The sequence below is a fragment of the Acytostelium subglobosum genome, assembly GCF_000787575.1.
Source record: "Acytostelium subglobosum LB1 DNA, scaffold: scaffold4, whole genome shotgun sequence".
NCBI lineage: Eukaryota > Evosea > Eumycetozoa > Acytosteliales > Acytosteliaceae > Acytostelium > Acytostelium subglobosum.
The window spans coordinates 328,562-342,772 of NW_012236528.1; the positions used below are offsets into that span (position 1 = coordinate 328,562).

General features: G+C 43.7%; 6 protein-coding genes across 6 annotated transcripts; 2 read left to right on the top strand and 4 right to left on the bottom strand.

The window, feature by feature from the left end:
• Positions 1–843: 843 nt before the first annotated feature.
• Positions 844–3,123, bottom strand: SAMD00019534_022910 (hypothetical protein; the record flags this gene model as incomplete). Its single annotated transcript, XM_012901589.1, has 4 exons — positions 844–2,323; positions 2,414–2,585; positions 2,654–2,731; positions 2,892–3,123. The coding sequence occupies 4 exons, from the start codon at positions 3,121–3,123 to the stop codon at positions 844–846; spliced, it is 1,962 nt and encodes a 653-aa protein (XP_012757043.1).
• A 3,207-nt stretch (positions 3,124–6,330) lies between these two features.
• Positions 6,331–7,035, bottom strand: SAMD00019534_022920 (hypothetical protein; the record flags this gene model as incomplete). Its single annotated transcript, XM_012901590.1, has 1 exon — positions 6,331–7,035. A coding segment is annotated over one exon (705 nt), but the record flags the coding sequence as incomplete, so codon positions are not given.
• A 1,359-nt stretch (positions 7,036–8,394) lies between these two features.
• Positions 8,395–9,517, top strand: SAMD00019534_022930 (hypothetical protein; the record flags this gene model as incomplete). The annotated part of the gene is made up of 2 exons (XM_012901591.1): positions 8,395–9,359; positions 9,493–9,517. 2 exons carry the CDS (start codon positions 8,395–8,397, stop codon positions 9,515–9,517), a joined length of 990 nt encoding a protein of 329 aa, XP_012757045.1.
• A 228-nt stretch (positions 9,518–9,745) lies between these two features.
• SAMD00019534_022940 (hypothetical protein) lies at positions 9,746–10,612 on the bottom strand (the record flags this gene model as incomplete). Its single annotated transcript, XM_012901592.1, has 1 exon — positions 9,746–10,612. One exon carries the CDS (start codon positions 10,610–10,612, stop codon positions 9,746–9,748), a length of 867 nt encoding a protein of 288 aa, XP_012757046.1.
• Positions 10,613–11,298: 686 nt separating this feature from the next.
• SAMD00019534_022950 (hypothetical protein) lies at positions 11,299–12,526 on the bottom strand (the record flags this gene model as incomplete). The annotated part of the gene is made up of 2 exons (XM_012901593.1): positions 11,299–12,413; positions 12,514–12,526. Coding segments are annotated over 2 exons (1,128 nt in total), but the record flags the coding sequence as incomplete, so codon positions are not given.
• Positions 12,527–13,389: 863 nt separating this feature from the next.
• Positions 13,390–14,118, top strand: SAMD00019534_022960 (hypothetical protein; the record flags this gene model as incomplete). Its single annotated transcript, XM_012901594.1, has 1 exon — positions 13,390–14,118. A coding segment is annotated over one exon (729 nt), but the record flags the coding sequence as incomplete, so codon positions are not given.
• Positions 14,119–14,211: the final 93 nt, after the last annotated feature.

Sequence of the window (14,211 nt, forward strand, 5' to 3'; positions counted from 1 at the left end):
GAATTGAATGAAATAACTGTTGTCCATTTTATAGACTTCTGGAAATATGTTTGAGAGACATGTCAAGTGTCACTTCATCGTGACATCCATCATCCATATTAGGACATCATGGACATATGAGATAATATGTGGTTATAATAATTAATCTTTGTAATTAATATATTACAATGTATTATATGTTTGATTAAAGTATTAATGATAAGGGTTAGAACATTGTCAGTCGTGTTATTTTGATTGGTTTGGCACCTAATAGGGTGTTCCGACACTTCAACTAAAAATGAGACGTCGTGGAATCCAGTTCTTTGGCTTTGACAACGAATCAAAGCAACCCTTCACCAAATCGAGAAGTGACCATGAACACCTCGCTGCTGGTTCTAATGCATTCTTCTAATAATAAATATATGAATGAAGTTCACTGTGATGATGGAAGATGGATGATTGATGTGCAAATGCAGTGCACAGACACTGTCTTTATTGGATTGTTTTGGAAGTAGTCCATATATATATTCTTTGTCCGCAAGCAAGTGGTAGGTGCACCAGTGTTGCCTTGATGCCTTGATACCTGAGTAGTAGCCCAATGGTAAACGAACATGGAAAATAATAATTGATTGGCTGCGCTCTGGAAGTTGGTTATGTTGATTGTTTGAAATGATTGAAATGATTGAGTGATTGAATGAATGATCATATGTATATGTATATATATATGTATATATAGGAGTATATGTATGTATGTATGTATTGTATAGTATGTTATGTATGTATAAGGGTGTGTTTGGATATGTGATTGATTGATTGATTGATTGATTGAATGATTGAATATCGAAATTGAAGTTGGAGTGGGGATTATTTATCCCGCTTCTTCAATGTTTCATCTAGTGATACATAGTTCTCGTTGATGGCCACTTGACACAACTCGACGATCTGGCCTTGTTTGAGCTTGCTGATGAGGGGCAGGTTGAGCGACGTCACCCACATGACGATGCTGAAGCGGCTGGGGAACACCTTGGTCGGCGAGCTCTCGATGATCTGCAGGAACTCGGCCAGCTCCTCCTTGGAGAAGTTCTCCTTCTTGGCGCGGTGCGGGTCCGAGCCGACGTAGACGTCGTCCTTGGCGTAGATCGTCTTGGTCGTGTAGCTGACCAGAAAGTCGTTGTGCTTGGCCTCCTCGAGGATCTTCTCAAACTGCGAGCGGTGGATGCGCATGCCCATCATGTTGCCGAGGCGCGGCAGGATCACCTTGAACGTCGGCCGGAAGCCGTCCTCCTTGAGGCCCTGCAAGACCGCGCGCAGATGCTTTAAAACGAGGTTCTCACTATACAGTGACTGTGAACTGGGGCTGCGCTCGAGCACGCCGCCAGCCGTGCCCATCGGGGTATGCATGTTCATAATGTTGTTGTTGTTGTTGTTGTTGTTGCTCTGGTGATGGTGGTGTTGTTGGTGTTGTTGGTGTTGGAGGTTGAGGTTGAGGTTGAGGTTGTGAGTGTGATTGTGATGATTAATCGCCATTTCCAGGGCCGTCGGAGTGGACGGTAGCGACGGCGAGGAAGTGAGAGCATGCGGAGAACCAGTGGCCGACGTCGGCGAGGGCAGGGGCGACGAAGAGAGCAGGTTCAGACGGCTGCCGCCACCGCCACCGCCGCTGCCAGACAGGCCCAGCTTGTGGAACGAGCTGGCAAGGGACAAGGGATTGTTGGAGGGGGAGTTTAGGCTGTGGGGCGAGGAGAGCGCCGACGATACGGACATTGGTGATCCGGGCAATGACGAAGACGAGCTGGAAAGTGATGGCGAGTTGAGGCCGCTGAGGTTAAGGTAACTCAACGATGAGCTGACTGGTTGGTGTTGTGATTGTTGTTGTTGTTGTTGTTGTGACTGTTGTTGTTGCTGTTGCTGGTGATGTTGGCGCGGCGATGGTGCGTGCGTGGGAGTGTTCGATCGGGAGTTTATGTGTGTCGGTAGTGGCTGCGGGATGTTGGGCGAGGAGGATTGTTTGGATTTTGGATGTTTCGAGGGTAAAGGTGGGGAGTGATGATGGTGAATGTGATGTTGTTGATGGTCGATATCATAATAAATACTACTGTCTATACTACTAATATTACTACTTCCGCTATTGTTGTTGTTGTTGTTGTTGTTGTTGTTGTTGTTGTTGTTGTTGTTGCTATTGCCACTATTGTTATTACTTGTGGAATGATGTTGCTGTTGTTGCTGCTGTTGCTGTTGTTGGTGTTGCTGTTGTTGTCCAACTAAAAAGTTAAAGAATGAGTTATCATGTTCGCTCAGCTGTTGTTGTTGTTGTTGTTGCTGCTGCTGCTGTTTCTGTTGGCTACTATTTTGAGTTTGTGTGGGGGGAAATGTCAGTTTGAGTTTCCAGTTTGCTTGCCCTCACCACATCCACACAACAAATAATAATACTTACATTAACTTTTGATAATTCAAGTCAATGTCTGATGTGAAATAACTGTAAGAGTCCTTAGGGTATATGGCCGTTGGGCTCATTGTTGGAGGAGGCGGCGAGGACTGGTCGCAGCCGAACCTGCGCTGGCCGATGATGAGACAACGGGCAGGCAGTTCACTCTGATGCCTCTGGACTTTAGCGAAGATAATATCGAGTATTCATTCGCGCGTCGATCAATTAAGAATATATGAAGTCCATTACTGCGAGACAGTTCAAAGTTGTCGTAGACAAACTCCCAAACCCTGCTGACCATCTCTGTTGTCTGATCGATTGCAGCGACTATAATGTACATGGATGGAAGGATTGGTATATGGTAAGTATGCGTGATCACGTGATGTCAAGTTTGTATGGGAATCGCCGATCAGCTGATCGATCGCTGATCAGCTGATTGATCTTCTGTCACGTGACATTTTTTAAAAAATGCTGGAAGTTAACTTACCCTCGACTATATTGACACCGCTTTGGATCAGCTCGTACTTGGTTGAGTTGTACCTGGTGTTGTTATTGAGGTTGGAGATGTCGGTGACGGCGATGAACTGCTTCATCACGCCAAAAGAAGCGACATAGGCCTTGAGCTGCGCCAAAAAGTTGGAGATGGGCACCATTGGTGGGGATGGACACTCCATCAAGTTCCAAAACACCCCGACCAACGGGTAGGACAATGACTCCATATATATATGTTGTCACTGCCTTGCTGAGGGAGGGGATAAAGGGTAGGATAGGGAAAGGAAGGGAAGGAAGGAGGGGAGGAAGGAAGGAAGGGAGGAAGGGTAAAGGTACAAAAAGTTGGAAAAAATAATTATCGATTGATTGATTGATTGACTGTTGTTTGTTGTTGGTTGTGGATAGTAATATTACAAGCTGGAAATGTGTGGAATTCCAAGACGAAAGGGGATGTGGCTAATTAGCCTATTACGGACTTGTTGTTGTTGTTGCTGTTATACAATTCGGTATGGCTATATTATTGTTTGTTTGAAAAATAATAATAAAAAAAGTTAAATAAATAGGATCGATGATGATGGAAGTTGATGATCTAGGAGAGGAGGAAAATGAGGAAGAGGAGGAAGAGGAGGAAGGGACTGGGTTTGGGTTTGATATGCGGATGGATGGAGGGAGAGTCTGAGGAAAATCGATTGGTGTTTTGTGTGTCTCGGAGTTTATTGGACAACAGGTTGGCCGTGTTGTTAAAGTTGCTGGAAGTTGTTGTTGTTGGATGATGGTGATACAGTACTACTTATGGTGTCTATAATATAATCGTTCATTATATATATACAATAAAAAAAAAGTGATTGGATTGATTGATTGAGTTGTTTAAATATGGTGATTATTTTGTTGCTGTTGTTGATTGTTGTTGATGTTGACTATTATGACTATGACTACAATATTGATCCTTTATCATTATCGTTCACTGATCAGATAGCCACCTTATCTGTGTGTTTTGTTGTTGTTGATTGGAAGTTATCTCTCTTCTCTTTTTTGTTGTTGTTGTTGTGGTGTCTGTAGCTGTTCAAGTTGTTGTTGCCTGCTGGAAGTCGACAAATGTACAATGATTATATATATATATAATTAATAAATATCTATATCTATATATGTATATATATGTGTATGTATATGTATATATAAATAAATGGATGTGGGGAGGTAGTATCTTGATGGGTTGATTGATTAATTGATTGAGGGTACGCCCTATGGCTTTTCGAGAGGTCTGCAAGTGATGTCCGTGTGGGACTTCCTGTATTGTATGTGTGGGGTGTGATGGATGGCTGAATGTGACCCAGGGCCTTGCTTGATCAAGGCAAAGATTGGACGGGGAAAGGGTAGGGTAGAGGGTCGGGTAAAGATAGAGTAGGGTAGGGTAGGGTAGAGTAGGGGGGGTAGGGTACACGCTATATACACAACGAATACGAAACAAACAAACAATAATAAACACACGAGAAAGAATGAAAGAGAGAGACACAAGAGAGAGAGAAAGATGTGTTGACAATGCTTAAAGATTATGATGGTGTTTGATGGCGATAGGATATGTGTACAATCCAATCCAAAAAAAGTGGTCAAGGTCCTTCTTGTTGCCTGTTGTTGTTCTTAATATTAAATTTAAATTAGATATAATTATTAAACTCTCTCATCAATTTGTTGTTGATGTAGGTGTTTGAGTGCAGTGTGTGTGAGGACAGCGCAAAAAGACAAAGAGGCCTAGACCAGACCAAGGACCGAGACTTCTATGGAAGTGGAATCAAACACGCTACTCTGATCAATGAGATCACAGTGATTGAATGTTGTGTTGGTGAGTGATTGCCATGGGTCAATCAAGCAAACATCACACATCAAAAACATTAGGTTTGTGATCATACTTGGTGTATGAGTGAAAGAGTGTGTGAGAGTGTGGGTGTGATGGGTCTATGAGATGATCAAATCGAGTGATCGAGCGGTGGCGCATAAATGGGAAGCCCACCAGAGATTTTGATCGAACTTTGCGGGGGTTTGTGATGCGACAGAGACAAGACGGGGGCAAACATTGTCCTTTCGTTTGGACAAGTGTGAGGTGATTGATGTCGTTCATATAAAATATTACCCAATAATATACAACCTCTGCCAAGCAAATGGGGATAGGCCTCTCTATATTTAGTTACTTTCATTGTTGACAATGAATGAGGAGGTGTTCTGATTGAGTTGAGATGACACAAAATAGATACTTACTTAAATGATCATTTAAGTTTGTTGGTTTGTTGGTTGTAAAGAGAGAGACAGAGACAAAGACAAAGACAATGTGATATCAAATATCTGTCGCGCTCGTCACCCTTGTCCTCAGTCCTGATCATTATCCACACACTTACTCATTCATCATCACATCAACAATCAAAACTAATCCAATCCAATTACCCACACACTCCAACATGATGTCGACCCCCCTCTCATTCCTCTGATCAATCGTTCAGATTTATGACACTGCAACCACCACACGCGTTCATTCATTCATTTGGTTCATTCATTAATCAAGGCAAGTGATCCACCAACCCTAACCCACCTCACTCTCACCCACCTCACCCTACTACTCTTGAGGCCCAGAGAGATACCTTGTGTGAACATAAACATCAGTTCACATAACCGTCGACATAAAGTAACTTGTAGATAGAGACAAGCTAAGTGCACGAACGCGGGAGGCAAGGGCCTATCTGATGAATCATCGAATACCAGGCAGATCCAAATATCCATAGTCAAAGACCTCGTCAACGAACGATACGACAAAGGAAAGGGGGCGGGTGCTCACGGCAATGGCTAAACCTAATGACAATGGCTATGACCCCGACTCATGTATCAAGACATTCGTGCTACTTCACCGTGTTCGTTGGACGAGATTTATTACGGTGGGAGGGAGAGCGAGGGAGATGCAATCTAATCACTCACTTGGTTACATACATGTGACAGAATAGTGATATGCTCTGGAAGTGAAGTGATGTAAAGTGGAGTGAAGTGAAGTGATTGAGTGATTGGGGGTGTAGGGCAGTGAGTGAACCGACTCGCCGAGATATCACTCGCTTGAGGGCTTATCCAATTACATCATTCGTCCAATCATTCAATCAACCAATCAATCAATCAACCTCTAGATCCTGGGATGACAATGACGACGACGACGATTTACACCTTCCTTTTTGTTTAGTTTATGTACACATTTTGATTGTGATGTTTATTTCAAATCAGCCGCGAGCTGCAGGAATGGCAAGAAGCCACTGACTGGACCAAGGCGGAAGTTGGACGATGACAGCAGGGGAGTAGAGTGGAGATCACACCAACGCCACAACAAACACTCTGTCAATTCAAACTACTAATACTACTTTAAAGGTGTAAGAGGAGGAGTGGAGTGGAGGGTAATAAGATTATTGGGGCTTCTCCTTGGCACACATCAGACGCAGTGGATGGTTGGGACATTGCTCTTTGAATTGTGTGTAGAAGCCTAGCTTTCTCCTGGTGACGGTGCCAGTGGCTGGACAGTAGATGTTGCACTCGGGGATTGGCTTGGAATAGAGATGGATGGATACGGACACTGGCTCAATGCTCTCAATGACGTGCAGTGCAATGTCGTCGGTGATGTAGCCAACGGAACCATAGTCGATGGTGGACACCTGGTTGACGCACAGCTTGCCCTGTCCATGTGGCTTCTTGGTGTTCTCAAAGATGAACTGTGTCTCCTGCAGCTTGCCCTGCGCGCACGCCATCCAGCATCGCTGTCCCTCGTGGTTGTGGATGGGGCTGACCTGGCCCTTGGCCCAGCAGATGACCATCAGCTCGAACTGGTCGCTCTTGGCGACGAGGTTGCGTGTGTAGCCGTATGGACATGAGAAGGCGTAGTCCTGCCAATCCTGATGATTCTCGGTGATATATTGGCTGAGCAGATTGACGATCGATTCGTGATTTCCATAGTTTCCATCTCCTTGTTTGATCGTGAATTCATGTGTAATATTTGCAACCAATTGTTCGAATGGCTTCACTCCGATATTATTATTCTTTTCGCATCTTTGTTCTACTTGTTGTTGTGATTGTTGTTGAATAACAACATCATTCTCGGCTCCATCAAATGTCATCATTCTTTCTTTATATCTCAAAGTATATTTATGTATGTATGTATGTATAAGTTGATTGATTGAATGAATGAATGAACGAAGAGTACTTGTATATAAATATTAGAGATAATTGTATGTTGTTGGTGATGTTATTATGTGAATAGGTAACTCTTGTATGGTATACAAGTCAGTAAGTTGTAATATGTATGATTGATTGAATAATAGAATGAATAAATGAATGAGGATATACTAATGCTTGTGTATGTGTTTGTAAACAGCCAATGAGACAGCACAACTTGAAATTGAACCTGGAATTGATTGTTGTTATTTGTTTGTGGTTGTGTTGTGGTTGTGGTGGGGGTTGTATGAGAGTGTGTGAGTGTGTGTCAGAGTGTATTTATGTATATAAATAGACAATGTTGTGTATGTATCTGTATGATTATAAATGTCTGTGTTTGGGTTTGTTGGTGTGAATGTGTGTGAGAGTGTTGTTGGTGTGAATAGGGAAGAACTGATGTCTTTTGAGCTGGGGATTGTGTGTGATACCACGCATACACACTCAAAACGCAACATCATTCTCACACACACACACACACACACACACACACACACATAACCAACAATCCCCCCAACATCAACAAAAGTGAGGCCTAACCCAAAGTTGTAGCGAGGGGGTGTTGGAAATTTCTCGATTAAGGCCGAAAATGAATTTTGACACATTATTATGAATTAATGTTTAGTCTGAAAAACTCCGATGTTGAACAAACTAAGTAAAACACACATTGATAACACAAGAACCCGAAGGGTAAGGCTTTGCCTTTGACATTGCCCTTTGCATTGGCTTTTGTCGATGCTGTGATTGGCTAACATGTAGCAAAGTTGTGTATTCAATGCAGCAAAGGGTGCGACGATACATTTGTCGGGGGGGTGGGGCTTGCTCTTTGACGAAACACGAAAGTCTCAATCCCACAGACTATCAGTTGCGCCATCATTAACGAATTGATGATTAACGCGCGTTACCAATTCGTGTTGTCAACATGTTATGACAATAATATGATGTGATTGATTGATTGAAGTTCAATATGATCTTTGATTGTTTATCAATCGAATGGAATAGTTCCAATGATTGGTTGAGCACTCTACAAAATAACAAAAAGTTATCAAAAAAAGAATATCATTATGGTCACTGATCAAACTATTCCAATCAATCAATCATCGATCAATCAAAGAGATGAACAGAGATGTTCCCAAAGATTGTATATAGCAGGATCATTAGACTTGGTTGGAGTTGGCAATGGCCAATGCCACGTCCAAACACATTGGTATTGGTTTGTTGGATGTTTCATGACATTGTAAAGAGTCTAAAGACAAGTCTTTGCTTTGATGATYCAGGATTACCTCGAACACTACCTCGAGCACAGTATATACATGCCAATCTCTAGCAGTCTCACACATCTAGAGTACAACTACAAGTCAGGCCAGCAACAGCCAACCCGCCAAGCATACCAATCACTGTTGACGCGACCACAATTCAATCAATGCATTGCCAACTCACTCACATCACTATCCACCAACATTGTCTTCTTTGACCATTGCGCTCAAAGTTTGAACATGCCTAATGCTATGCAGCTCTTGAGGATGCTGTCGCTAAGCATTCACGAGCTGGACACACGCCCGTCTGACCCAACATTGAACAAGCACTACGCCAACTTGCTTGGACAGCTGACGACATTGTGTCCCAAGTTGGAGTCTTTGGATGTGCACTGCGAGCTGGTTGATATCGACCTCTTTGAAACAGTGAACATGGACTCGATTGATGAATCAGTTGATCGTCTGGCCTTCACAAGGCTGTTCTCACGTCTGTTTAAGAATTCAAATGATCACTTGGTCAATCTCACAATTGAAGACACTGTACGCACTGATGGCTCACTGACAGAGTATCTACACTACTATCACCAACACCTCTTTGATCATATCTCCACAACAATGCCAAGTCTGGGGAGTCTGTCACTCATCATCTACAAAGATCGCAATGTACTTAAAGGTCGATCAACGCCATTCTATCAATCAATACAGCGATACCTTGAGGCCAATCATACATTGAATACGTTCAAACTCTGTCACAGGCCATCCAAAGAGTTGAAGCCACTCATCAAGTATTACTTGCAAGAGTCCACGCTGGAGGAGCTCATCCTGGTGGAGCGCAATTGCAAACTTCGTCTGAATCTCCTGTCGATTGTCAAGCGGCCAATCAAGTCACTAACTGTCACTTTGAAGAAAAAGTACATGATGTTGGTGTCCGACCTGGATAACATATTAGCATCACTCAACAATGTGGACAACCTCACGTATTGGATGCATGGTGTTCCAACCACATTGCTATGCAAGGCTATTAGTCATCGTGTTGGCAAGTTGACATTATGCATTTGGCCACCCAACTGCTATCCGACACTACTGCAATGTCTTGATGATATTATCAAGAGTATCAATGACAATCACCAACTGACACAACTGATCATCGACCTGGAACAGGATGGAATTAACCAAACTCCAAGTATTATTCTATCAAGGATACAAGAATGTGTGGATCAACATCCATCCATCACCTACAAATCAATCACAATGTTGGATCAAAAATTGGATCATCAAGTTCATTGGAAATAAACTTTTGAATGGTAGATGGACCCGAAGATAAACTACTAGATTATTAATAAATAAATAATCCTATATCGCATTATATTATTGGTTCTTTTGTGAATTCCAGAGAGCTGCCTCGGCTGCATCCCACAATGCTAAATGTGCAATCGTTGGTTGTCTTCCATTCGAAGACTGTCTCGCCGATTTGTGTATCTTGACTGACAATGGCGGGCTGTCCAAACTTCTCTGTGAGATGTCGTTGGTAAAACTCGTATCCATAGATATCGAGTTTCAGCCTTTGGATGCTGGGGTGTGCCACGATGGCATCGACCAACTGTCCGGCCAAATGGGTCTCTGGGTCTTGATCGGTGAAGAGCGTGGATTCGATGCAGAGCTCCCTGAGCAGAGGCAGCTTGAGCAGAGGGAGCACCTGGGAGACGAACACGTGCTCGACAGAGGTGGACAATGTCTCCAAGTGTTGCTTCTGATGGTATATCGTAAGGTAGTCTTCCATTTCCTCGACCGTGTCGGTATCATCCGCATCGCTCATTGAGATGTCAAAGCTATTGATTGTCGTATTGGCTCTGATGGCCCAAAACCACTGCTGCAGGTCCTCATCACAGTCGTGCTTGATGGCTCGGAACACCAAGCGCTTGAGGTTGGGAAACAGATCGTGACGAGACAGCATTCGACAGAGAAAGCTGCCGCTTGATGACTGTTGCAGCTCCAACTCGCACAGTGGCGATGGCCCTGGTGCATGATCGAACTGGAGTGTGATCCGCCAATGCTCCTCATGGAATGTGTTCAAGAATCGCAGCGATGAATAGTTGGCCAGGATGGCATACTCGCTGTTAGGCCGTGGCCCAAAGAGCATGCGATTGAGTGAATGTGCATTGAACATGTTGGTGTTCTGGGCGGGAGACTGTGAAACGCGATCGCCGTAGAGAACAGCCCGAGTGGTCATCCAGCGCCCGCTCCAATAGGATACATCAAGGTGTGTAGTGACGCATCGAATGTATTGGAACCATTTACGACACACTAATGCCATGCTGAGTGTTACGATACGGATGTAGGGAGTGTGCTGCCGTTGAGAACGAACGAGTTGGGGTGCACCATCCTTGACATGATAATCCATAACTCTTGTGTCCAACTCGTCCTTCTCTATGCTCAAGACATATGCAACAATAGTCTTTTGAATGGTCCAACTAAAAGGGATACAAGTAAGGCCACTTTTGTCGTTGTCATTACTTGTCATAATATTATCTCTATCTATATCTCTAGGAAGATGAACACACTATCACTGAAGCATACTATCTCAGGTACTCCAAGATATTTGGACACAACTACAACATCCTGTTTGGCGAGAACAGGAGCATACTATTACTAGTTTACCATGTTGGTTATTTTGTCCAGAAGCATGGTTGTTTGGAGAAGCTTGAAAGGGGTGATTGAAATTGATAATGATGGATCTATCCCCAACATGAACACAAGTGACCAAAGAGAAGCAAGGTATAATATTGGGGTCAAGTCTTTGAGACCAACTGGATAAAATCGACAGTTGGAATCTCAGACAGGGATCAAACTTTAATGTATTCTAAGAGATAAATGGGCGGCATATTGGTGGTGGGATAGCAACAACTTGGGCGTTTAGAAGCACTTTCTGTGGACGATGGATGGTCCGGACTCGTCGTACTCCTCCTTGGAGATCCACATCTGTTGGAAGGTGGAGAGGGAAGCAAGGATGGAACCTCCGATCCAGACGGAGTACTTGCGCTCGGGTGGGGCGATGATCTTGATCTTCATGGTGGATGGGGCGAGGGCAGTCAACTCCTTCTGCATACGGTCAGCAATGCCTGGGAACATGGTCGTACCTCCGGACAAGACGACGTTTCCGTAGAGATCCTTACGGATATCAACGTCACACTTCATGATTGAGTTGTAGGTGGTCTCGTGGATACCGGCAGACTCCATTCCGAGGAAGGATGGCTGGAAGAGGGCCTCTGGGCAACGGAAACGCTCGTTACCGATGGTGATGACCTGTCCGTCTGGGAGCTCGTAGGACTTCTCCAAGGCAGATGAGGAGGCAGCAGTCTGCATCTCAGCCTCAAAGTCGAGGGCGACGTAGGCGAGCTTCTCCTTGATGTCACGAACGATCTCACGCTCGGCGGTGGTGGTGAATGAGTATCCACGCTCGGTCAAGATCTTCATCAAGTAGTCAGTGAGGTCACGACCAGCGAGATCCAGACGGAGGATAGCGTGTGGGAGAGCATATCCCTCGTAGATTGGGACGGTGTGGGAAACTCCATCACCAGAGTCCATGACGATTCCGGTGGTACGACCAGAGGCGTACAGGGAAAGGACGGCCTGGATGGCAACGTACATGGCTGGGGTGTTGAAGGTCTCGAACATGATTTGGGTCATCTTCTCACGGTTGGCCTTTGGGTTGAGTGGGGCCTCAGTCAAAAGGACTGGGTGCTCCTCTGGGGCGACACGGAGCTCGTTGTAGAAGGTGTGATGCCAGATCTTCTCCATATCATCCCAGTTGGTGACGATACCGTGCTCAATTGGGTACTTGAGGGTAAGGATACCTCTCTTGGACTGAGCCTCATCTCCGACGTATGAGTCCTTCTGACCCATGCCGACCATGACACCAGTGTGTCTTGGGCGACCGACGATCGATGGGAACACAGCACGTGGAGCATCATCTCCGGCGAAACCGGCCTTGCACATACCGGAACCGTTGTCAATAACCAAAGCTTGAACGTCTGATGGATGGGAATTAAAAAAAAAGAAAAAGAAGAAAAAATTACATTATTAATATTATTGATCAATCATAGTGAGTTAGCGGACAGGGATATAACATACCTTCTCCTTCCATTGTTAGTTGTGTTGTTGTTGTTTAATTTAAAATATGAGTACAGATAAAATACAGGTATATAAAGTTTGGATAAATGTTAATGAACTCGAGTTCAGAGTATTTATAGCCACCATACAAAGTTACTATGTGGCTCAGTTTCAGTCATTAGGTATCAGTTCTGATCATCATTATTCAACAATATCTGACACACGCACACACATAATAATTCATTTTAATTAAAATACTCATCAGATTCAACTAAAATTCCAACCCAACTTTTGAAGATGGCTTTAGAAATGGGTTTGAAAATGAAATGAAAATGAATTTCATCATTATTTGGTTTTTGTTTTTGAACACTGATTTTTGATTGAATGATTGTTTTGTTGGTTGTGTCGATCGATTGCCAATCGGTGTTCAACTTTGTGATCATCACCGCAATACTATGTTTGAATACAGATAAAACATTCATTATTGTTTATTCAAATACATTATTAAAGATACAGATAATGTATTTAGGAGTTAAGGAACAGAGTAAATGAATTAATTTATTATTATTATTATATTTATTGATTGATTGTTGTTTGATTCAAAATGAATATTGACCTCATTCATTGACACTCTCTGTTCGAAGTCTAAAGAGTCTGAGTAAAGATGGAAATAAAATTGTTGGGGCCGAAAACGATGAATGAATGAATCACGTGACACCCTACCCTTTCTGAAATTAAATTCCTGTTGAAGTGCAACAATGTCGCACAACACATTGTTCAACTCAATGTTCAACCAACCACACCTTATCTTACAACACAACAAACAACATAGTTATAATAATAGTAATATAATATATATACAGTTGTTAGTATAGTAAGTTAAGTCATAATATATAACATAGAAGAATGAGTAATCTAGAGTCTGGACAGGTCAACACAAACAGCACAGACTCAAACACCAACACCAACGCCAACAATACTAGGGTCGAGGTAGTGGCACTTGACTTGGGTGGCGTGGTGTTCTCCGCTGGAAAGGAGGTGGCGGCACAGTCATGGGAGCGACGTGGATACGACTCAAAACTCATTAAGGATCTGTTGGTGTCACAAGAGTCAATGGACTTGCGCAAGGGCAAGATGAGCGATGATGCATTCTGGAACAACTTCTTCAAGCAGCGCATCCCCGCCGACTACGACGTGGAGCTCATCCGCAAGATATGGTACGATGGCTATGTCATTGACCACGACATCGTCTCAATGATGCAACGACTCAAGTCCAGCGGATACATCATCGTGGCGTTCAGCGGCAACATCCCATCGCGCATCGACTACCTGGAACAAAAGTACAACTTTAGACGATACTTTGACATCGAGGTCTACTCGTTTGACTTTGGCTACACAAAGCCCGACATCAAGTTCATCGAGGCGCTGATCAAGGCCGTCTATCCCGACGTCACGGACGACACCTACGCGCAGTTTGGTCGACGCATTGCCTACATCGATGACAATGTCAAGGATGCGGAACCTTCGAAGCAGTACAACATCCCCACATTCATCTATCGTCGCGGCGAGATTGACGCGCTAAAGAACAGTATGAGCGAGGCTGGCATCGTGCTCACTGGCAAGTTCAGTTGAGTGAGTGAGTGAATGCGCTCTGCCAGCTGAGCCAGATCATTCGCGGATTGTAATACCAAAGTCCAAACATTATAATAATATAGCCAC